This window comes from Acipenser ruthenus, chromosome 1 (genome assembly GCF_902713425.1).
Source record: "Acipenser ruthenus chromosome 1, fAciRut3.2 maternal haplotype, whole genome shotgun sequence".
In the NCBI taxonomy this organism is placed as follows: Eukaryota; Metazoa; Chordata; class Actinopteri; order Acipenseriformes; family Acipenseridae; genus Acipenser; species Acipenser ruthenus.
The window spans coordinates 110393436-110418935 of NC_081189.1; the positions used below are offsets into that span (position 1 = coordinate 110393436).

The following is a 25500-nucleotide window of genomic DNA, read 5'->3' on the forward strand; positions in this document are numbered from 1 at the left end:
AGAAACAAAAATGCTATCCTTCCTTAATTATAAGATCCTGCTACCTTTTTGCTTACAATAACCCCTGAGAACGCTACAAATGGTTGGTAAGAAACACTGGGTTTTAATTTCATTGACTTGGCTAAAACTGGCTGAATAAAACCTGTATCTCCGGTGTGTACAGTTCCACTTTTTGTGGTTTGCAGAAGGCTAGAGGAAGGCTGACTGCTACCACCTTACATTCAAAGGAACAATGATATGACAGAGACAGGAGGGGCTGAGGGCATTATTGGCACACTGTGCAAGGTGTAAGCGTTTAAAATACGCAATAGGACATGCAGCTTTTATTACACTCTTATGTTGCTTCTCTAATTTATCGTATCAGTCGGTGGAATTTTATTTATATCTCTTTCCCACAGGTATTTTAATCATAATAAACTGATTTTTTTCCCGCTCTCATGTTATTAGATCATTGGTTCATTGATTGAGGGTTGTTGTGGTTGGAATACATTGAAACTACAAAACTAACCCAGACATTTCCCATTTTTTGCTGATAAGGGAAAGAAAAAACGATTTCAATTTTTATTGTAATTCATTTGTCATATTCATTGCCGAAAAATGTTTTTTGTATGTTGTATTATTAATATTATTATTATCCCATACATAATCATAATAATAATAATAATAATAATAATAATAATTTCCAGCCTGCGTGCCAATTATTGTAACTGCGCCCAGCGTACAGTTGGAGGGAGGGCCCCTGTGGTGCGCAACCGCGCCTACTTTCGAGAACTTTACTTTCGCACCAGGAAGTCGCATGTAGGCCTCTCGCTGATCAAATTGAAAGAAATTAGTTTGGTGCTAAACCAAATGAAACCGAGAGAGGGACGTACTTGAAAGAAGAGTGTACAACTATAAATATATAGCGGTCATACGTCAACACAATGTCTAAAAAGAAAAACGGATCAGAGGGTAATAACTTGGTTGTCTTTCTAAACTTCCTGTCACGCTGTTTTGTTTTATTTAGTTTGAAGAAATGTGACAGTAAAGCAGTGGAACGTAGCTTAGGGCTTGGCTGTTTTGTGTTTGTTTAGGTAATGTCGAATTCAATACGGAGACAGTCGCGTTTCAAAATCAAATGCTTTATAATCTGTTCATGTTGTCTACCACTGCAAATCATTTCTTTCTGCGTGTTTTTAATGTCAAGATGGGTACCGTATTAGAAACGTTTTTTGAGGGAAGATGACGAAAGAAACACTAGCTGCTCGGATCACTGTTTTCTGTTTGTTTTTACTGGGGAGGTGTGTCTATCACACACACAAAGCAGCCATTACTTCTGTATATAAATAAATAAATTAGTGATTATACACGGGAAGTAATGGCTGCTTTTGTATTCAAAACAGTGTCTTCCCAGTAAAAAAAAAACAAAAAAAAAACTGATTGGAATCACTGTTTAGAGTATCTAGAGAGATCTGTTCACTTTAAACTTGTTAACCAGTATTCTGAATGCTGAAAGTAGTGTTTTAAAACAAATCTATTTTCTATACATGTGTCATCTGCACACAGATTTTAAAAGCTATTCTCCCTTTTAAAAACAGATTAATAGTACAGTATTACAGTTGTTTTTTTTCTTTGCGAAAACGACGGGGACTTGAACTATACTTGGTCTTAATTATAGCTATATTCTTTATTATTATTATTATTATTATTATTATTATTATTATCATTATTATTATTATTATTATTATTATTATTATAAGAACATAAGAAAGTTTACAAACAAGAGGAGGCCATTCAGCCCATATTGCTCGTTTGGTTGTTAGTAGCTTATTGATCCCAGAATCTAATCAAGCAGCTTCTTAAAGGATCCCAGGGTGTCAGCTTCAACAACATTATTGGGGAGTTGGTTCCAGACCCTCACAATTCTCTGTGTAAAAAAGTGCCTCCTATCTTCTGTTCTGAATGCCCCTTTATCTAATCTCCATTTGTGACCCCTGGCCCTTGTTTCTTTTTTCAGGTCAAAAAAGTCCCCTGGGTCGACATTGTCTATACCTTTTAGGATTTTGAATGTTTGAATCAGATCTCTGCGTAGTCTTCTTTGTTCAAGACTGAATAGATTCAATTCTTTTAGCCTGTCTGCATACAACATGCCTTTAAACCTGGGATAATTCTGGTTGCTCTTCTTTGCACTCTTTCTAGAGCAGCAATATCCTTTTTGTAAGGAGGTGACCAGAACTGAACACAATATTCTAGGTGAGGTCTTACTAATGCATTGTAAAGTTTTAACATTACTTCCCTTGATTTAAATTCAACACTTCTCACAGTATATCCGAGCATCTTGTTGGCCTTTTTTATAGCTTCCCCACATTGTCTAGATGAAGACATTTCTGAGTCAACATAAACTCCTAGGTCTTTTTCATAGTTCCCTTCTTCAATTTCACTATCTCCCATTTGATATTTATAATGCACATTTTTATTGCCTGCATGCAGTACTTTACACTTTCCTTTATTAAATGTAATTTGCCATGTGTCTGCCCAGTTCTGAATGCTGTCTAGATCATTTTGAATGACCTTTGTTGCTGCAATAGTGTTTGCCACTCCTCCTATTTTTATGTCGTCTGCAAATTTAACAAGTTTGCTTACTATACCAGAATCTAAATCATTTATGTAGATTAGGAATAGCAGAGGACCCACTGGTTACCTCTCTCCATTTTGAGGTTTCTCCTCTAATCAGTACTTTCTGTTTTCTACATGTTAATCACTCCCTAATCCATGTGCATGCATTTCCTTGAATCCCTACTGCGTTCAGTTTGAGAATTAATCTTTTATGCAGGACTTTGTCAAAAGCTTTCTGGAAATCTAAATAGACCATGTCGTATGCTTTGCAATTATCCATTGTCGATGTTGCATCCTCAAAAAAATCAAGCAGGTTAGTTAGACACAATCTCCCTTTCCTAAAACCGTGCTGACTGTCTCCCAGGATATTGTTACCATATAGGTAATTTTCCATTTTAGATCTTATTATAGTTCCCATAAGTTTACATTTAATAGAAGTCAGGCTTATTGGTCTGTAGTTACCTGGTTCGGTTTTGTCTCCCTTTTTGTGGATCGTTATTACGTTTGCTATTTTCCAGTCTGTCGGTACAACCCCTGTGTCAAGAGACTGTTGCATGATCTTGGTTAGCGGTTTCAAAATAACTTCTTTCATTTGTTTGAGTACTATTGGGAGGATCTCATCCGGCCCAGGGGATTTGTTTATTTTAAGAGCTCCTAGTCCCTTTAACACTTCTGCCTCTGTTATGGTAAAGTAATTTAAAATTAGATAGGAACAGGTTGACATGTGGGGCATGTTGTCCGTGTCCTCCTTTGTAAAAACCTGTGAAAAGTAATCATTTAATATATTTGCTATTTTTTTTTCTTCATCTATGGTTTTGCCATTTGTGTCTCTTAGACATTTAACCTCCTCTTTGAATGTTCTCTTGCTGTTATAATATTGGAAAAACATTTTGGAATTGGTTTTAGCCCCCTTATTTGACTTGTGTTTGCAGTTCCAAGTACTCTTTCTGTGTACTTTTTTTTTGGTCCCTTTTAAACGCTCTGTAAAGTGCCTTTTTTTGCTGAATATTTTTTTTTAATTGATCTATTAAACCATTTTGGCCATTTTTAAAAAAACAGCCATCCTTTTTCTGTGGATGTTTTCTCTATTATTATTATTATTATTATTATTATTATTATTATTATTATTATTATTATTATTATTATTATATACGAACATAAACTCTCAAAAGTTCATATCCGGGGTTTCACTGCACAATGTATTTGTGTCCTTTTCGCGTCATTATTGTGTGTTTTTGCATCATCCCAGTTGTAAAAGGAAAGGTGCAAATCCTGTATAATCGCAGTTGGATAACATTAATACTTGAGGCTAGTAGTAGCTGGGCTTAATGTATTGGTGAATGTCTTGCAACTTCTGGAAGATGAAGAATTTAAATTTTGAAATGTATTAATTACTGTTAAACATACTTGGAAATGCAGCCAGAAGCAGGGTGAAGGGGTACCTCTCATCTCTTGTATTGGTCCTCTGTACTAGGAAATGCAGATCTCTGAGGGAAACAAGTGGAGATAAGATCCTCAGGTGGTCGAAGACAGAGGTGTGTTTTAGGAATGTGATTTTGGTACATTTCTATGAATGTTTAAATGATATGCAGGTCAGCGTTTAAACCATACATACAACCATACATACATACATACACACACACACATTTTTATTACTATTATTATTTATTTCTTAGCAGACGCCCTTATCCAGGGTGACTTAGTCGTAAACAAAAATACATTTCAAGAATCACAGTACAAGTATTAATACAATTAAGAGCAAGATAAATACAATGACTTTGGTTCTAACAAGTACAAGTATGACAAAATACGATTCAACAACAGAGCAGATAAGTGTCAGTGATAGTTACATCAGGATATAATTAAATACAAAATACTACAGATTAAATAACACTTGACAGATTATAGTACTCTGAAGTACAGGATTAAATGCAGTAAAATAGGGGGCAGATAAGAGCAAGTAAAGCGCAGGAAGTGATAAGTGTCCAGAGGGGAAAAAAGAGGAGTTCTACAGGTGCTGTCTGAAGAGATGAGTCTTGAGGACGCGCCGGATGGTGGTCGGACTGGGCAGTCCTGACATCTGTAGGAAGGTCATTCCACCACTGCTGGGCGAGGGTGGAGAAGGAGCGGGCTCTGGAGGCAGGGGAACGTAAAGGAGGTAGAGCTAGTCTTCTAGTGCAAGTGGAGCGGAGAGGTCGAGTGGGGGTGTAGGGAGAGATGAGGGTCTGGAGGTATCTGGGTGCAGTCTGGTCAAGGCATCTGTAGGCTAGTACAAGAGTCTTGAACTGGATGCGAGTGCTGATCGGGAGCCAGTGGAGTGAGCGGAGCAGTGGAGTTGTGTGGGAGAAGCGAGGCAGAGAGAACACGAGGCGAGCAGCGGAGTTCTGGATGATATTATATTACATTGTGATGTATACTGACATCCCTGTTAGTATTTTATAAGCAAAGAAACCCTAAATAAACAAATCATGTTTTAGAATGTAAAGACTTAACTACAAATGTACACACCAAAGTATATATTGAAATTAGGGCTGTCACTAATTCAAATTTGATTGGTTAATTTATGGGCATTAGCTGATTTAACAGGTAGATTCATCAGTGCAGGAGAGCTTATCTGTTTCAGTTTGGTAGTAACCCCGCACAGCCCGCTCCACCGCTAAGGACATTTATGAACGAGAAGAGGCCATTCGGCCCATCTGATACAAGCTTGTGATTTGATTAGTCTTTGTCAAGCTGAGTCTTGCAGGATCCAAGTGATTCTGTCTCGGCAATATTCGGGGGTAATTTCTGTTTTTCAATTAATTCCTTTTAAAAAAAAAAAAGTATGTGTGTGTGTGTGTGTGTGTGTGTGTGTGTATATATATATATATATATATATATATATATATATATATATATATATTCCAATGCCTTTGGAGGAATAGGAATTGTAATAGGTATTTTAGAGACGTACTAATTGTTGTGAATGATGGTTCTGCTTTCATTTGAAACCAGTTTAATTGACTAACAGTGACTTCAATTGATGTAATTTGTTGCCACTGTGAGAAGCTTGTGTTAAGAGTACTGCTAATTGCAGTTTCGATCAGTGATGTGTTGGAATTGATTAAAAGGGGATGGGAATTGATTTAAAAAAGGAGTTTGAAATGCAATTGGAATTGACCTCAGCCCTGGCAACATAATATATGGATTGTGGCTGGGTTTTCCCCTTGTGTGTTATAAGGCTATCCTGGAATTTATGATAGGTTATTGTACAGTATCTATGTGGCAATGCAACACTCCCTCATTACTTTGATACAGCACTGTATCATAAGTCCAGTCATGCTGTTGAGAAAGACTAAAGGTCATCCCAGTGTTGTAAATAATAGTTCCCACTGTACAAATTTCCCCACCCCAACTTCTAGTTCCATAGCAGGATTTTTGCCGCAAGGGAAAGTTTATCAATCGCCAAAACTGTGTTTTGCAATGTACTCATACTATATTTATTCACTATATGTACTCCTACTACATTTATTCACTAGAGTGGCTGGTTTTATTCTGTGTAAAAGAAGCAACGCTATTGGAAGCAAGTACAATATTTTAACAAAATTGCATGTATAACAGTCATGGCAAAATATATAATTAACAGCACAGACAATGTTTTCATGTTGAAAAATAACAGTTTATTGACAATTATAAAATAAAGTAATAACAAGCTTAACATTGTCTAAACGGATTAATAAATATATAACAATTGTTTTGTAGCATTTTGTATAGCCTGCAGTGGTGATTAAAGTAGTGTGTCAGTGGTGTGTGTAAGAAACACATTTACATTTACAGTACAACTTTTACACAAAAAAAAACCAAACCCTTTCAGCTCAAGCAAAACACTGAAATGAATTGCAGCATTTTGACGAATGATTAAGTATGGATGTGGAATGAAAGTAACATAGAGGCTGTGGATAAGGTGAAAAGGTGTTAAAAAGAGTGCATTTTAGTAGTAGATGTGCAAATTGGAGGGAAAGTAAAGTCACGACTGTTTGCTCCAACAGAGTGCTGAAAAGTTTATCTTAAGTTCACTATTAACACTAGAAGGACTCTAGATATACTCATACCTAGAAGCCCCGCAGACATCTTTGACGGCTGTATTCAAAACACTGTAAATAGTATAACGAAAGGAGAAACAGTCGGATGTAATTTTAGTTTTTTTTTTTTTTTTATTGAGTACATCACAAACATCTGAACAACCGAAGCATATATATAGATAAATAAACTTAGAAAATAACATTACAGAAGCGCACAGCAAGAAGTTATATAAAAAAAAGTGGGGTTTTTTTTCGACAAAAGGGTATTCATTTATCTTGAGTCTAAGGCTGGTCACAAACAACACAGAGAATGTGTTTCTCCACACCACCTTTTTGCACAGGGAACAGCTGTCCAAAGTTTTATTTTTATTACACTTGCCAACCTTGCATTGGCGTCTTTTGCGGCTCTCAGCGGGGTTGCCAGCTTCAGCTGTGGGTACACGCTTGGCGGTCTCCCTCTGTTCCAAATGCTTCTTGCGAAGTTCCTGTGCTAACTGTAAAATATATTCTCTCTCCTTAGTAAATTATTTTCTGTGCATTCTTTGTAAAGTACCCAGGAGTTGATGGCTGCTAATACATTGTAAAACACCTGAACAGACCACCATCGGGAGCCAGCTTTCACGGAATACTTCCATGTCCTCTGACCCAAAACATCAACTCCATATTTTGTTGCGTTGTAAAACTCCATAGTCTCTAGTATTTATTTTCACTAGTCCCGATTGCTAATTGACTGACCAAAGCAGCGCAGCTGGCAAGCAGGTGCCAGCCTTCAAAAGGCTGATTGAAAACAATAGACAGTCAGTCATTCACTCAGGCAGAGAGTAGAGACTAATCTGATTACAGCTAAACAAATTGCGGACTGGTAAATAAAAATAATAAAGTAATTAAAGTAAGAAATTGTTTTTTGAGTGGCCGTCAATGTGACTGCTCCCGGGGCTTTTAGGTATAATGTAATATCTCTTTTATTTCAGCACTCCCGCCTTTCATGCTTTGTGAGAATATTTAATACATACCGACAGAAAGGTACATGAACGCACAGCCCCATATGTGTTACACGACTGGAGAAAATTACATTTTAAAACCAAAAACCACCAAAATGACCACCGCAGAGCTTCTAGTGTTAACCCTTAACAAAAAATTAAACCGTGTTAATAATATATCATAAGCCTGATATGATTCAAATACCTCTGCCAGAGGGGAAAAAATATATCCAGATTAACATCTATTAAATTCTGTAGAGAAATTGACAATAGTCAGTGTTTTGCATAGCCATCAACATTATAAAACCTTAACTCATGAGTTGTTTAAAGTATGTTTTTAAGTCTGCTTTTATGTAAATGAAGTGATATTAAACATTCCTTAAATAACTGAGTAGCCTAAAAGATTTGTGAATAGAGCCACTTATTCAGTTAAGTTATTTTGCAGAAGAAAAAACATTTCTCTATTATTATTTATTTTTTAGACGCCCTTATCCAGGGCGACTTACAATTGATTTCCACAAATGTCTTTGTAAATAAAGACACATAAATACATTGAAATGCCATGATAGATGTTCTGATGTTTTATGGGGGTGTTATTGCTCTTCAGTAAGTAATACTACAATGTATCTCTAACTCAGATTTCATTTAGTGTTTAAAATCCTAGCAGAAATGTATTAAAATGGTTGAACTCTCCTGGTTCGAAAAATCCCGAAAAACAGGTTGCATTTTACTGAGTCAGTGTTTAAAATACCAGTTCAGTTTCAGTTTCTATTTACTGTTTCACACTCCAGGAAATCTCTCTGGATTAGATACTAGGTCTGGGAGTGGGCAGTTACTGATGTTGGTATAAAAGCTGGCAGTAAAGATTATGTTCCTATCTTTCAGCTTGTCAGGTTGTACCTAAAACTGCAGGTGAAGTGGTGGATATCTCCTATGATCATCATTGTGGGGTAAGTGCATTCATTTTGATAAATCACTTTTGTCAATTCTCCAGCTTATTTCTTTACCTGTATATCTAGCATTAACTTGAGTTCTGATATGCTTAATATGTTTAGAATATTTCTTAATTAGGCCTACATGTTACATGCTTGCTGCCTTTCATTCTTAATATATACTTTTTTTTAAATGTTTTCATACAGAACATATTTGATCTTGTAAAAAGACTTGAAGGTGAAGATATTACTAAAATGACGAATCCAAGACCAGCCGGTATGCTTGCTGTTAAATGTTGTTTCATGAAAAGCACATCCAGAGTCTCATGTAGGAGGAAGAATATTTTTCAGTTAGTTTCAGTTAGCCTGTAAAGCATGACAAACAACAAGAATAAAACAAGGCATTTTTGTAAAGTTCCTAAATTAGCCTAATGAGTTAATGGTGCTGCAGTAAGACAGTACTGTATATCATGAAGTATCAGCATTCTAGTGGAGGGTTTCCCATGATGGCCCTGTTGATTGGTTGCTAAAAATGTAATTGTTTAATCCCAAAGTTTAGTATATTAAATAGAATCTAACATCCCTGATGGTTATCTTTTTCATGACATTGATAGCACTTATTGTTGTATTAGTAGCAGTCATTCATGCCCTGTCAAAGCTGTTAACATACTTGTGTTTATTTTACAGGTTTAGGTTTTGAATATCAGATTGAAGATGATGATGATGCATATGAAGATGTGGATGATAGTGATGATGAATATAGTGAAAGTGATTATTGCTATTCTGACTATGATCCTGATTACGCACTTAGATCCACATACTGTGGATTTCCAAGAGTGTTCCTAGACCCGAATTACATGCCAACGGGCTTGGATATGAATTTACCTTTCAATTATAAAATGGGTGTTACAGCTGAGGTAAGTACCAAAATATTTAAGCTGAATTACTATAACATCGCCAGGCAAGATTAACGAGCCTAGCCGTTTCATAAGGTTAATTTTTTAGTATTGGCATCACCCTATAAAAATGTGTTTGTTACAACTGGCCACACTCATTAAAAAGACAAGCAGAAATATCCAGTTTTAGTTTGTGTAATTCTTTGATGTTCATTACTTTAAACTTCCATATAAATGCAGCTTCCTGCAAACTTTAGCAATAATTTCCTTCCTGGTATACGCTGCATGTTTGTGTTCTACATATGCAATTGCTGTCGCTTTAAGAAACTGGATATGTGAAGACACTCAGACTTCGAGTCGAAACATTTGTCAATGAGCTTATGTTTCTTTCAGTATTTCTTAATGTAGCACTATTGAGTTTTGAATTGCCATCGTAATGTGATAAACTGTTCCTGATCATTAAACTGAAGTGATAATAAGAGGGTGTAAAATGAACACCTGACTTGTCGTGGATTATTTATTATTTGCATAGTTCATGGGTAAAAGTTTAGTAGCTGAGTAGACCGCTTTTCTTCTGGCGAGCCAGTCCATTTCAGGTGTAATTATTAAACTGCTGTAGGACCTGCTCAGTGACTTGCTGTGCAGTACTCCCCTTTATAAAATGTCTCTTTATACCGCAAAACCAGTTATAAAGCAGGATGGTCGTGGCCCCATAATGCCATTCCACGTGCACTTAAATTCTTATGAGACGGAACACAAAGCATGGTCTTGTAAATATGGCACCAAATATATTGTTATGAAGGGGGAGTACTGTAATTGGTTCAACTCAACTGTGTACATAATTGGAAATGCTGATGTTGCCTAGCCTTGGTTTAATAGCTGAAACTAAACTGAAGTGTGCAGTTAATTATTTTTGTTTTTTAGGAAGCAGAAAAAAATGGGAAAGAATTAGTAGATGAGGAACAAAGAGTTGCGCAAAAAGCTGAAAAGAAAAGGCTTAAGAAAAAGGTGAAAAAAAAATAATATAAATATAATTGATTCCATTAAAGTGCCATCCTATACATGTGTGTTTTTGTATTTCTCTAAATTAACATTAGTTTTATATGCTGTAATTCCTGAAGATTGTCTGGAGTTGGTCTCTTGCATTTTAAGACAAGTTACTGGTTCGGTACTAAACATATTTTTTTCTTAGAGACAAAAAGAGAGAAAAAGACAAGAGAAATTAGAAAAAATAAATCAAAATGAAGCAAGTGTAAGTATATGGGTTGTTTCTAAAATTGAATTTACCTTTGTTACATCTTTATATCCACTTGCTCTGAGTGCTTTGAGATATGATTTGATATCTGTACATTGTAAGTGATTGCTGCTTTTCCCCCCAGTGTCTTGCTGAAGAATTACTGAATGTCAATATCGCAAATAGTGATGAAGAGAAGAATATATCAAATAAAAAAGAAGCTAGTATGTTGTCTGCAAAAAGACCAACTGAATCTTCAGAGAAACACAAAGAAATAAATGGAAATGAGTCTAGTAATGAGGATGACGGCAAAAAAGAAGACAGCCCAGAGGAGGAATCTGAGGTAGCTGGCCAGTTCAACTTCTTTAGTGCATGTATATGTTTAGAAATGCCATTGAGCACTTTTACCTTAAACCATCAACACAAAGATTTTCCAGTTTGCCCCTTTGACATAGAATATTTGCCATGTTCTACAAACCCTAAATGCAATATGGAAGCTGTTAATGTGCTAAGCTTAATATTTGTTTGTTTGTTTGTTTTAATATCCTAGGATGAGTTGGATTTGACCAGCACCTTTGTATCGAAAGCAGCCAGCATTGCAAAGCGTAAAATGGAATTAAAACCTAAATCAGAGAAGAAAGAAAAAAAGAAAAAGCCTGAAAAGGATACAGAAGTAAAGGAAGAGATACAAGAGGTATGGACTGAGATTATACAACCATTAGGAGCTCTGCGTATAGATTGAACATAACCAGACCGTGCTGCATGCAGCTTCACTTGGTGTAATACTCATGTTCTGTTCTTTTTAGAATGGCAATGAAGACAATGGTGCAATTCATGCTAGGAGTTTTGAACAAGCAGGTATGAATTTCTCACCCTTTCAAACCCACAGCCATCTTGTGCTGTGTTCTCTGGATAACCCAGATCCTCCTGAGCTGTTGCTGTTCTCTTCTCCATGCTTTCACAATGTAGAAAACCTTGATTTTAAATGTTTTGTTTTTTATTGACATGATTATGCTTATTTTCAGTTGTACCCTTGAGACTTGCATAAATAAACTCTGTTTTGGTTTCCAGATATAGGTAATCAGCTGGCCAGCAGTGGCCGTTTTGAAGTTGCTGTGACTTATTTCACCAATGCAATCAAGTTTAATCCAAAGGAATATAAGTAAGGATAATTGTTTTTCTTTTATTACATTTAAGACTAGCAAACAGAGGCCTATATTGCTTTACCGTTTGTTCTGTGACTTAAATAGCAGACTTGTGAAAGCCAGTATTGGGATAGTTGTGTGGTGGTTTGGAAGCAAGTACTAATAACGACCAGGTCTGTACACTGCAGAACACCATTTAGAGTTAGTTATGTCTTGGTATTCAGACTGTCGGATTACACAGTGTGACCTGGGCCAAGTCTTAACTACCGTGCCTCTTTCCCATCTGTAAAACTGGGGAGATGCAGGTGCAACACACTGGAAAGAATTAAGAAAATAGAGAGAATGTCTACCTGGAAACAAAATGATTTGTTAAATTACAGATACTGGTCATAGAGGTGTGAGAGTGATGAGGGGGATGGTTCAAGTTCTGTTTTGATTTGAGTTTGTATTGGGTGATTTTGTTCTGTTGTAGAGTATTGATCTTCGCTTGAAGTAAACGCTTCACTTATATCTTTTTAGGCTCTTCGGTAATCGGTCTTTCTGCTATGAGAGACTGATGCAATACGATAAAGCACTGAATGATGCAGAAATATCCCTCAGCTTGTGTCCCTCTTGGACAAAAGGATACTTTAGAAAAGGAAAAGCATTAGCTGGACTGCAGGTAATTGCGGAGTATCTTTGAAGAAAACTATCCAATTCTCATTTTGAAGCAAGTGCAATGTATAGCCGTTGTGAATGAGTGAGTAATTAAACATTTGTGAAGTCTGTAATGTGAAGGAATGTGCAAATATTTATTTTAAAGTGAACCACTGTCTGTCTTCTCTCCCCCAGCGATATGCTGAAGCAGAAGTTGCTTTAAAAGAAGTATTAAATCTTGATAGCACATGTGCTGATGCGGAGCAAGAGCTGATGAGAGTCCAGATTATCCAGTTGATGGTATGTCTATAGGAAAAATAACTTTGATAAAAAATAACTATTTTAACTCTATTTAGTTAGTGTGATTTTAATAGATTACTTGGCTTGTATGGGCAGCTGTAGCCAAAAGGTAGTTCCATGCGTAAAGGGCCGTCTTGCTAGCAGACTTGTAGTTATAATTGTAATTTTTGCAGGAATGTTTTTGGATTCTTACAGGGATGGGGACACTTTTTTTTGTTTTTGTTTTTAAATATACAGTATTACTGTCTGCAGTAAACAAATAAAGTATACCCAATTGCTCTGCCCCACATGTTTGCATACGTTTTGGTTGCATGCATGACAAACTTTCTTCTCGGGCATTCTCCCCTTTCTTCTACAGGAAATGGGCTTCACTCGAGAGCAGAGTACAGATGCTTTAATAATGTATGGGACAGTTCATAAGGCACTAGAAGCACTGTCCAACATCCATGGTAAGAGCTGGAGAGGGTACAGTTCACTTATTAAATATCTGGGACCTGCGTTTTCTTAAGAAGAAAGAAGACTTTCTTAAGAAGACTGCTAAAAACGTCTTCAGAGCAGAATCAAACCACCACAGTTCTTAATCAATAATTTGATGTAATACATAACCTGTAAAACATAGTGTTGAATAGCCCTGAAGGATTGGGGTTGTTAGAAATGAATGCATTTACATTCTTCCCTTCTGTTTCATTTTGTAATAAATAAATCCCCTGCTATAGCTGGAAATGGCCATGCTGTGGAAGAGGAGTGGATAGTGAGTGGAAAAAAAGGTCACTCTGCTGCAAAGTCTGTGCCACGACCCCAGATACCCCAGACCACGCAACTAAAACCTGTACTTCAACCAAGAACTGCCCAAGCAAACATACAGCTCGGGTAACTGCAACTCTGTCTTAACTCAGTTTACCTTCTCATAAACACACCTTTTAAAAATGTAAAGTGTTTTGGCCAGGCTTTCTAAATGTACTGTCTTTTGCAGAAGCTTTTGTCAGGGGGAATATGTAAGGGTCTTATATCATTTTTATTCAGCCTGTTTTAATTGGCAGTTTGAGGACCAAATGGGAGATGAGTTTATTTTAAATGCCTTAACCAATTATACTGTACAATTTTACAAAGGAGGGGGGAGAGGAAATGTTAAAGACGATGAAAGCATTTAACTGTTTAAAAATGTGTATGTATATGTATAATATATACATACAGTGCCTTGCGAAAGTATTCGGCCCCCTTGAACTTTGCGACCTTTTGCCACATTTCAGGCTTCAAACATAAAGATATGAAACTGTAATTTTTTGTGAAGAATCAACAAGTGGGACACAATCATGAAGTGGAACGAAATTTATTGGATATTTCAAACTTTTTTAACAAATAAAAAACTGAAATATTGGGCGTGCAAAATTATTCAGCCCCTTTACTTTCAGTGCAGCAAACTCTCTCCAGAAGTTCAGTGAGGATCTCTGAATGATCCAATGTTGAACTAAATGACTAATGATGATAAATAGAATCCACCTGTGTGTAATCAAGTCTCCGTATAAATGCACCTGCACTGTGATAGTCTCAGAGGTCCGTTTAAAGCGCAGAGAGCATCATGAAGAACAAGGAACACACCAGGCAGGTCCGAGATACTGTTGTGGAGAAGTTTAAAGCCGGATTTGGATACAAAAAGATTTCCCAAGCTTTAAACATCCCAAGGAGCACTGTGCAAGCGATAATATTGAAATGGAAGGAGTATCAGACCACTGCAAATCTACCAAGACCTGACCGTCCCTCTAAACTTTCAGCTCATACAAGGAGAAGACTGATCAGAGATGCAGCCAAGAGGCCCATGATCACTCTGGATGAACTGCAGAGATCTACAGCTGAGGTGGGAGACTCTGTCCATAGGACAACAATCAGTCGTATACTGCACAAATCTGGCCTTTATGGAAGAGTGGCAAGAAGAAAGACATTTCTTAAAGATATCCGTAAAAAGTGTCGTTTACAGTTTGCCACAAGCCACCTGGGAGACACACCAAACATGTGGAAGAAGGTGCTCTGGTCAGATGAAACCAAAATCGAACTTTTTGGCAACAATGCAAAACGTTATGTTTGGCGTAAAAGCAACACAGCTCATCACCCTGAACACACCATCCCCACTGTCAAACATGGTGGTGGCAGCATCATGGTTTGGGCCTGCTTTTCTTCAGCAGGGACAGGGAAGATGGTTAAAATTGATGGGAAGATGGATGGAGCCAAATACAGGACCATTCTGGAAGAAAACCTGATGGAGTCTGCAAAAGACCTGAGACTGGGACGGAGATTTGTCTTCCAACAAGACAATGATCCAAAACATAAAGCAAAATCTACAATGGAATGGTTCACAAATAAACATATCCAGGTGTTAGAATGGCCAAGTCAAAGTCCAGACCTGAATCCAATCGAGAATCTGTGGAAAGAACTGAAAACTGCTGTTCACAAATGCTCTCCATCCAACCTCACTGAGCTCGAGCTGTTTTGCAAGGAGGAATGGGCAAAAATTTCAGTCTCTCGATGTGCAAAACTGATAGAGACATACCCCAAGTGACTTACAGCTGTAATCGCAGCAAAAGGTGGCGCTACAAAGTATTAACTTAAGGGGGCTGAATAATTTTGCACGCCCAATTTTTCAGTTTTTTATTTGTTAAAGTTTGAAATATCCAATAAATTTCGTTCCACTTCATGATTGTGTCCCACTTGTTGATTCTTCACAAAAAATTACAGTTTCATATCTTTGTTTGAAGCCTGAAATGTGGCAAAAGGTCGCAAAGTTCAAGGGGGCCGAATACTTTCGCAAGGCACTGTATATACAGTATATATATATAATACATGCATGTCTGTATTCTTTTATTTTCTTTGTCTTCCTAATTTTATGTCTTGTTTTGTAACAGAGAGCAGCCTATATGGGTAGGAAATGTGACTAATTCTATATCACCGGAACTACTGAAGCATGTCTTTAGCACGTAAGTTTGCTCTGTCTGTCTCTATCATTAATCCATTGAGTAAATATTTTTATAGAACATTTTAAAATTGGAACTTAATTTCATCTAGTTAACATCCTTTTGATCAAATATACTGTGCTATACTAAAATGGTGACTTCATTAGCAAGGCGGTCTAAATATGATTGACCAACTGCACCACTCTATTCAGTTCAATCACAAGAATGCAGCTAGTTTTGACTACGCTGATACACTCCATTGTCATGCTGTTGTATGCCATGTGTATCTGTATCACTCATGCCTCTTTCTCACTGCAGGGCTGGTCCAATCAACAGTGTTAAGATGCTTTATGACAGACGCTGTGCCTTTGTTAACTACTCAAACAAGGAGGCTGCTGAACGGGCTATCCAAACACTGCAGGTAATGCAGGTTGTGTGTGATTCTCAATGTAGAGAATATGCTCCAGTACCTACACTATCAGAGGAAATGGTTATACCATGAGTATTATGTTCACGGCTGAGCTGCCTTGAGTTGTATCTTTTGTATAAATTGAACCTCTGGAATGCTACCATATAAAAAACACAACAGGACACCAAATATAATACATTGTGTGGTGTACTCAACACCTTGTGTAATATAATAATAGTAATGTCTTTATTTTTATAAAGCACCTTTCATAGTTGACCACCATCACAAAGTACTTTACAGAGGTAGGCTGTGAACTGTGCATTATATGCAGAGTCACTTACAATAGGACATTGATTTAACATCTCATCACGCAGGATGGAGCACAAGGAGGTTAAGTGACTTGCTCAGGGTCACACAGTGAGCCAGTCAGTGGCTGAGCTGGGATTTGAACTGGTGACCTCCTGGTTACAAGCCCTGGACTTTAACCACTGGACCATACTGCCTCCTATATAGCGCTTAACCCATAGAGAGCCCTCAAATGATCTGATGATGATTACGTCAAACTAAAAATGACAGGATTAAGAACCACCTTGAAACGATGACTCCATTCCACGCTTCCCATCTACATCTACAATCATTCTTCAGTGCTAGATCTGGATTTACAAATGAACTTACAATGGGAGTTGCAATATTGATGTATTACCTATTGCAGCAGAGAAACCTTTTAACCGTGTCTTCATTTTATTGCTGTCTAGGACTTGGAAATTGAAGGAACCAAGCTACTTATCCGTTATCCTGATCACTCTTATAAAAATCAAGGAAGGACAAATCTACCCTCTGCTGTACCAGGACTTGCTGCTGCACAGACTGCTAAACCCTTAGTTTTGTAAGTTAATGAACTGCTCTAAATTACTAATGCAGATATTAAAGCTTAACTATTGAAGCATATATATATATATATATATATATATATATATATATATATATATATATATATATATATATATATATATATATATATATATTATACACACACAAAAACAATTAGGGATGGGAATTTAGTGCTCGAGTACTTGAGCATTAAAAATTGAGTACTCAAACCTAATGCCAGACAATATTATTCTACATATTAAATAACAGGTTAAGTATTGAGTGACATTTGCTTTCAGGTAGAGTTAATTGTATCTTAGGCAAGTATTACTAGGTAAATGTCAACATATTCTAATTTAACTAATGTACACAGGCTTTACTACATTAAATCTTTACACACAAAGCCTGGCCTGCCTGTTTAAAATGTATCTGGAAAGTCCTTGCGTATAGCAGATCCAATGAACAAACAAATTGTGTCTTAAATATTCTTGGCTGTTCGATCCAAAATCCCAGAACCAAAAAAAAAATCATTCATCTAGCATGAGGGTGCAATGCAAAATCCATTGACAAAGGTCCATATTTTCGCCTGTTCCAAAAATATTTTTTGCGTTTCAGTATGCCCAGTACGAAATCCAAATATTATTATTTTTTATTATTTATTTCTTAGCCGACGCCCTTATCCAGGGCAACTTACAATTGTTACAAGATATCACATTATTTTTACATACAATTACCCATTTATACAGTTGGGTTTTTACTGGAGCAATCTAGGTAAAGTACTTTGCTCAAGGGTACAGCAGCGTCCCCTAGCTGGGATTGAACCCACAACCCTCCGGTTAAGAGTCCAGAGCCCTAACCACTACTCCACACTGCTGCCCCATAAAGCCATTTAGAAAAAAAAAAAAAAAAAAAGTATGGAAAAATGCCAAACTGATTTCCAGGGCTTGAAAATGCTTGAAAAACCATTTCTCCGTTATGAAAGTCTTGAAGTCTGGAATTTTACTAGTATCACGGGAGAAGAAATAATTCCTTTTTTTGTTTATTTATTTATTAATAATAATTGATTTCGAAAGTGGGTCACAGCAGCTCTAGCGACAACTGTCTAGGCAATTTGCTAGTAGTAAAAACTGTATTGCTTGCGACCAAATCGCCCCGTGTATCACCCCTGACAACATAACAACATAAGAACATAAAGTTTACAAATGAGAGGAGGCCATTCAGCCCATCTTGCTTGTTTTGGCTGTTAGTAGCTTATTGATCCCAGAATCTCATCAAGCAGCTTCTTGAAGGATCCCAGGGTGTCAGCTTCAACAACATTACTGGGGAGTTGGTTTCAGACCCTCAATTCTCTGTGTAAAAAAAGTGCCTCCTATTTTCTGTTCTGAATGCCCCTTTGTCTAATCTCCATTTGTGACCCCTGGTCCTTGTTTCTTTTTTCAGGTCAAAAAAGTCCCCTGAGTCGACATTGTCTATACCTTTTAGGATTTTGAATGCTTGAATCAGATCACTGCGTAGTCTTTTGTTCAAGACTGAATAGATTCAATTCTTTTAGCCTGTCTGCATACGACATGCCTTTTAAACCCGGGATAATTCTGGTTGCTCTTCTTTGCACTCTTTCTAGAGCAGCAATATCCTTTTTGTAACAAGGTGACCAGAACTGAACACAACTAGGTGAGGTCTTACTGATGCATTGTAAAGTTTTAACATTACTTCCCTTGATTTAAATTCAACACATCTCACAATATATCCGAGCATCTTGTTGGCCTTTTTTTTTTTTTCCCCCACATTTGTCTAGATGAAGACATTTGAGTCAACATAAACTAGGTCTTTTTCATAGATCCCTTCTTCAATTTCATTATCTCCCATATGATATTTATAATACACATTTTTATTGCCTGTGTGCAATACTTTACACTTTTCTTTATTAAATGTAATTTGCCATGTGTCTGCCCAGTTCTGAATGCTGTTTAGATAATTTTGAATTACCTTTGTTTGCTGCAACAGTGTTTGCCACTCCTCCTATTTTTGTGTCGTCTGCAAATTTAACAAGTTTGCTTACTATACCAGAATCTAAATCATTAATGTAGATTAGGAATAGCAGAGGACCTAATACTGATCCCTGTGGTACACCACTGGTTACCTCTCTCCATTTTGATGTTTCTCCTCTAATCAGTACTTTCTATTTTCTACATGTTAACCACTCCCTAATCCATGTGCATGCATTTCCTTGAATCCCTACTGCGTTCAGTTTGAGAATTAATCTTTTATGCAGGACTTTGTCAGAAGCTTTCTGGAAATCTAAATCTTACACAGCACTGTTTCGTCTGGTTTTTCCACACATTACACACCTAGCGTCTATCTGAGACTCCATTACAAAAAGTATAGTTTTATCTAATGTCACATACGTAGGCCTACCTTCCTCAGCTTATATTCATGAAGAGATTAATTATATTTTTCAAGTACTCAAGTAATAAATTAGTACTTGAGTAATTATAAATATTTCGTGTTATATGTGTTTATATATAATGATTTGTAGAAAGTTTAACTTGCAAGTAAACATTTCACTGTTCATTTACAGGGGGAAGCCTGTTGGAGAGTGTTTTTTCTGGAGGATGACAGGGTGCACGAAAAAAGTGTGTCCTTATAAACACATTCCTGAACACAAGGGTATAGATAGACAAAAGAAGTAGCACCCAATTTCACTAGAATGATTTTAAATCTACTACCTGGGAAATGTTGAAACCTATAGAGTATACATTAATCAAATAAATGCATCTAGAAAACTTAAATAAAAGGACACCCATATGCCAAAGTGTACCAGCCCACAGTGTCAAAATTGTATCTCAACAATATGAAATGTATTTTATTTTAATTCGTCCTGAAGTTTTACATTTAATTGGATGCCCACTTGCTAAAGGGGGGGGGGGGGGGGGGCTAACAAAGCAACTTTCCTTTTGTAAACTACATTTATTTATTATTATTATTATTTATTTCTTAGCAGACGCCCTTATCCAGGGCGACTTACAATTGTTACAAGATATCACATTATACATTATTTCACATTATACAGATATCACATTATTTTACATACAATTACCCATTTATACAGTTGGGGTTTTACTGGAGCAATCTAGGTAAAGTACCTTGCTCAACGGTACAACAGCAGTGTCCCTCACTGGGGATTGAACCCACAACCCTCCGGTCAAGAGTCCAGAGCCCTAACCACTACTCCACACTGCTGTACATAGTACAACTTGCAAATAACAAATCCATTTTAAAGTTGGCACTGGGTTGGCTTTGTTTGTGGATGTCCAAATCATTTACTTTGGGTGGGGTAACAGTGACAGTTTCAATCCTTTCAGATATCAACTCTGCCATGATAAAATCAATGTAAGGAATTATTTTTACGCTAGCCATAAAATATAATTATTCAATGCGACGTTTGTGTCCCAATAATGATTCTGAGCATTTTGACCTTGACACAGATTTACACCATTGATTGCTGTCTCCAGTTTCTTTCATTGTTTTGTAACTGGGTTGACTTTATGAACACAGGCCTGTATCTTTGCAGAAAGCCTCACGATTGCATACAGCTGTGGCCAAACGTTTTGCATCACCTAGAATTTTAGGATTGAGACAATCCAAAAGAAGAAAAAAAACCCTGATGTGACCATTGTTTTTCTTTATTATTTAATTAAAGAAACTACAAAATGATATCACAGAAGTCTAATGGAAGGCATGCTAGTAGTACAGTATTTCAGTTGGATTTTGAAATGTCACATTTTTCATTTCAGTTTTTCGTTAAGTATATGGAAAGCTACAAAGAGTTATGTAATTCAATATGTAAACGTAACATTATCCAGCAGTTTCATGGTTTAGGAAACGCAGTTAGTTATTTTATATAGGGTGATGCAAAACTTTTGGCCATAGCTGTACTTCATTATTTCTTTATGTGCAAAAAACTACCGGGAGACATTTGATCTTAATTTTGATCAGTTGTGTTTTTTTTTCTTAGTGTTTTTAGTTTTCGAAAGTCACCCAGTTTAGTGTCATTCTTGCAATTGGATGTAGAGTACAGGGGAAATGTTGGTGCAACTTAAAAAAAATAAGAGCATTACACTTGAGAGCTTCACTGTGTTTCAAAATTGAGTAGATCTTTTTATTTTGAATTGGTATACAAAACAAATTCTAAACAATGTAGTATTTTATCAGGTACCTGTTTCTGCAGCATGGTCCTTGACTGGCCATGTGTTTTTATATGTTTCTCTTGTGCCGACTGGTGTATTTGCCCTATAGAAACCTTCCCATGTTAATTTAGTCTGGAAAAAAGCCATCCAAATTTTATATTTTACTTCTCAAAATTTATTCTGGACTAAATTGTAGATAAATCAGTATTACTTTTTTGAAGAAGTTGGTTGTCATCACAGAATTCAGATTTTTTTGAATAATTGAATTGTGTTGCAATGTAGGTTGCAAATTTAGTCTGACACCCAGTAACCAAAGAATACATATGTATGTGTATGTGTTTGTAGGCAAGCAACCAATTGGGAGTTGCCATTTTCAAAAATATATATTGCCGCAAGACATTCATTTTAACTGCCTGAAATTAATATTTTCCACAACTAAATGAGTAACCAGACAATGTGGCAATTATTATTATTATTATTATTATTATTATTATTATTATTATTATTATTATTATTTAAAAGCTTTATTTTGGAGATGGCAGTTTACAGAAACTAACTTTTTTTTTTTTTTTTTTTTTATATATATAAATAGGTCTCTTTGTGGGACATTGCTCTATTTTATTTTCACGGAAAAGTTATTGGGTTTACTTATAACTCCAGTATAAAGTGTTTTTTCTTTTCTTTTTAATAATTACCCAACCTTACTAAAATACACTGCACAAATACTGTGGTGGTTTATAGAATTCCTCTCTGTAGGTGTTTGGCCATGGCAGAAACAAAATGCTGAATACTACATTTTAACCGGGGTTCAATATTGGCCTTAATTTTTGCAGCGGTTATGCTGTAGCTGTTGTGTATTCAGTTTTTTTTTTCAAATTCAAATCAATGTTTGAAAGTTGGCAATTTCAGTAAAGAAATGTGTTAATGGGAAAAACTGTAGGAGTATGTTTATGCTTTTATAATGACATGTATAAAAAAATCTAATCAGACAACTGTGTGATCTTTTATTTACCACAAACCTCCTGCATACACAAGAAAACATTGTACCTGGAAAATGTCTTTTCATGTGTGGTCAAACCTGGTTCCAATAAAGCAGGTATTTAAAACATTTTGGTTACCTTGAGAAGAATTTTGATTAAGGCTGTTGGCAGTTCATTTAGACAACCCGCTGGAAAGCTATCTGATCCCTGGGCAAGTCAACAGTTCAGTTTAACCTCGTATTGCTGATACAGACCACTTGCTTTCAGACAGTATCTTTACATTTATCTGCTGTAACCTGCTGCTGCTTTGGTTCTGATGAACTGACCTGCCCACTGAGGCCACCTCCCTCCACAATTCACCCTTGAATGGCAAAATAGGAATGGGGAGGAATTCATATCTTTCATCCTTTTTTGGGTATTCTATGTAACCACATGGATTATATCAAGTTTGATGTGGAAAGTAAAACTTGTATATAAATGAATAATTGTTAAATGTACAAATCAATTTATTTATTTTTATATATCACTTGGGAACTGTTAGTGTATTTAAGTGAATAATGCAGTAGCTTAAATGTACATTAACATAAAATGTACTTTAATTCATTTAAAATAAATTTGAGTTACAAGAGCTTGATAAACAATCAATGTTTAATGGATCAGATGTCCTGGCTTTAGTGATACAAAATAATTTGAAATTGTATTACAGTCAGTAGATGGCAACAGTAAGCAAGTGATAAAATTAGGTATAAACTAGGGGTGAGGCAGTGCTGTGTTGATATCGTTTATTGTCAAATATACATGTTTTTGGTTTCTTTTTAATCACTCGATCATTCATCGTTGACCATGACATGCTTGAGTGACTATGACTGAAGTATATGCATTTAATCACCTAATTAGTAAGACAGTTGATTGGACACTGGATATGGAGTGATTTCAGCTGTTGAATTGCATGCCTGAATAAAAGCAATAAAGAAAATCACAGAAAAAAAAAAAACCAATATGCCACGTCTGTCAAGAGAGCAGTGCCTCTGTGCAATCAGCATGTTGGAGGCTGGAGTAGGGCAGTGTACTGTGGCTCGCCGTCTTGGGTGCTCACAGCCAGCAATTTCAAACCTGGCGAGACGGTATAACCAGACACACACTGCCAATGACAGGCCATGAACTGGGAGACCAAGAGTCACAACACCTGCCCAAGATCAACATTATTTTGCAGCATCTTTGTGATACCAATTGTTAATCGGTACAATAAAAAGTCACCGCACCTGCTCTAAAAGAGTTTGTCATTTTTGTATCATATCACATCTAGTGAATTTTCTCCAAACAGAAGTGATACGTTTCTTCTGATGCTCAAATATAAGTGATATGTTTCTATTGCTGTTCAGTATAGTATTACCAATTTTTGTTTTGTTCAGGTGGTGGAAAGTATTAGGGGACTTCTAATCTACATAACTGCATGAAAGATAGGGCTCTTTCTTCTCTTGTTCTATTGATGTATTAAAGTTAAGACTTTGTACTTGAAATGAAGCTGAAGAAAGCAATAACTTTGGGCAGTGGAATATGTACTCAACCTAATAACACATTTATGCTGGAATAAAAAGGCTATAGATAAGTCTTTTCTCTGAACTTTTGGGGCAAGATTGGTACTATTCATATTAAAGTTACTGGAGATTGCTCCAGTAAAAACCCAACTGTTTAAATGGGTAATTGTATATAAAAAAAAATAATGTGATATCTTGTAACAATTGTAAGTCGCCCTGGATAAGGGCATCTGCTAAGAAATAAATAATAATAATAATAATAATAATAATAATAATACTGTACATCAGTAGTATTAATTTGTGGTTCATTTTCAATCTATCCTAGTCCTGAACCTTGTTCCAACCATGCCCTTAAATTACTCAATTGAGCCACAAAAAGTTTAATTGAACCTTGGTGTCAAGTATGTGGACAGGGAATACCATTGCAATGTATTTGAAGAGAGTGCATTATGAGAATAACCAGCAGAGGGCAGTGTAGGCTTTGTCAAATTGCAGATGTTTTTCTTTGGTTTTCTAGTGCAGTGGTACTCAACTCTGGTCCTTGAGATCTAGTCCGGTCCAGGTTTTTACACCAAGCAGTTTCTAATGTAGTTATTTGAAGCTGTTCAGAGGCAATTAACTAATTTAGGACCTGCTTGGAATAAAGACACAGACTTTAGTGGTTTGTACACACACGCACAGAGCTCTCAAGTCTTCACTGTCAATAAGGGCTGATTCCTTTTTGACAATCAAAAGCATTAGAGCCCAGGCATACTGTAAACACTGATTGTTTCCATTAGTCCCAGAAGCAGGATTGTATTAAAGAACAAAAAGATGGGCTGTTAACTCATCTGTTTAATTTCTAACGCTTATTGAATAACGATGAAACACAAAAAGAATAATTCAACACACTCAGTAATTAATTCTGAAGTAAAAAATAAGTTGACTTGTCTAGGTTATGCTTATCTTTTTCCCCTCCCTTTTTCTTTTTTCTATTTACCCTGTTTTTCTACCACTTATGCCACAAAAATAAATGTTGCAAACTTAACAATTTTTGAAAAAACCTTATTATGGCACCTTGACCACAACACAGTCTGTCATCACAATGATGTTAGACTAATCCAGTCTTCAAGGGTGGAGCATTGACATGCATTGCTGCAAAACCACACCACACCACACCACAGCAGTGGAAAAGTCTATGGCTAATCTTTTGTTGTGGCACTCTAATGCTTGGGATGTGAATGGCTATCAATGGACAGTAAACAGAACCCACCTGCTCCACTCGAACTTGCCACAGCTGCTCCCTCGGTTAACTCAAAATTCTATTTAAAACTTAGTAGGATCAAAGGGCACAAATTAAAGTTGAGCAAAATTGAGTTTGAGAAGGAAACTAGGAAGAACTTTTTTTAAAGTAAGGAACAATAACGAATGCAGGGAATAGCTTACCAAGTGAAATTCTGGCAGTTCAAACACTGGGATAATTAATTAACTAATTAGTTAATGATGTACAACCGCTTAATGTGACAAGCCTCAATGGGCCAAACCTCCACTTCTAGTCTCCAATTTAGCAAGGTCTTGGAAACGCATTGCAAGGATTATGTTTCTGGCAGGCTAGTAAAACTTTTTAAACATGCAACTCTTCATCAACCTTCCCTCTGCCTATGTAGCCTTGAAGTGACACATGTGGCTTTGATGGGGAAGCCATTTCTGAAGCTTTGTATTTGATTATGTGAAAAGTTTTTGTAATTGGTTGAATTTAGTAATGTTTCTTTGTGAAACACCAATCATAATGCTGTTTACATACAAAGGTCTT

At 36.3% G+C, this 25500-nt stretch overlaps 1 protein-coding gene across 3 annotated transcripts; it reads left to right on the forward strand.

Annotated features, from left to right (window-relative positions):
- Window position 1: 1 nt before the first annotated feature.
- LOC117420972 (tetratricopeptide repeat protein 31-like) lies at window positions 2-23436 on the forward strand. 3 transcript variants are annotated; one of them, XM_034034791.3, is made up of 18 exons: window positions 2-86; window positions 8522-8586; window positions 8776-8845; window positions 9256-9485; window positions 10389-10472; window positions 10657-10716; window positions 10844-11041; window positions 11249-11392; window positions 11505-11556; window positions 11770-11860; window positions 12363-12504; window positions 12675-12779; window positions 13138-13228; window positions 13496-13649; window positions 15677-15748; window positions 16043-16145; window positions 16889-17019; window positions 19582-23436. In XM_034034791.3, the coding sequence occupies exons 1-18, from the start codon at window positions 80-82 to the stop codon at window positions 19691-19693; spliced, it is 1911 nt and encodes a 636-aa protein (XP_033890682.2). In that variant the 5' UTR covers window positions 2-79; the 3' UTR covers window positions 19694-23436. The 3 variants fall into 3 exon arrangements, with proteins under 3 accessions (XP_033890682.2, XP_058889981.1, XP_033890681.2); XM_059033998.1 differs by lacking the exons at window positions 2-86; window positions 19582-23436 and adding exons at window positions 717-951; window positions 18444-19560; XM_034034790.3 differs by lacking the exon at window positions 2-86 and adding an exon at window positions 719-951.
- The last annotated feature ends 2064 nt before the right edge of the window (window positions 23437-25500 follow it).

Bases quoted from the DNA above. Each gene is read 5' to 3' on its own strand.
- LOC117420972 (XM_034034790.3), top strand. From the start codon at position 924: ATGTCTAAAAAGAAAAACGGATCAGAGG. The intron at 10,473-10,656 runs GTGAAAAAAAAA...TTTTTTTCTTAG, and splicing joins AGAAAAGGCTTAAGAAAAAG to AGACAAAAAGAGAGAAAAAG. The intron at 11,042-11,248 runs GTAGCTGGCCAG...TTAATATCCTAG, and splicing joins GCCCAGAGGAGGAATCTGAG to GATGAGTTGGATTTGACCAG.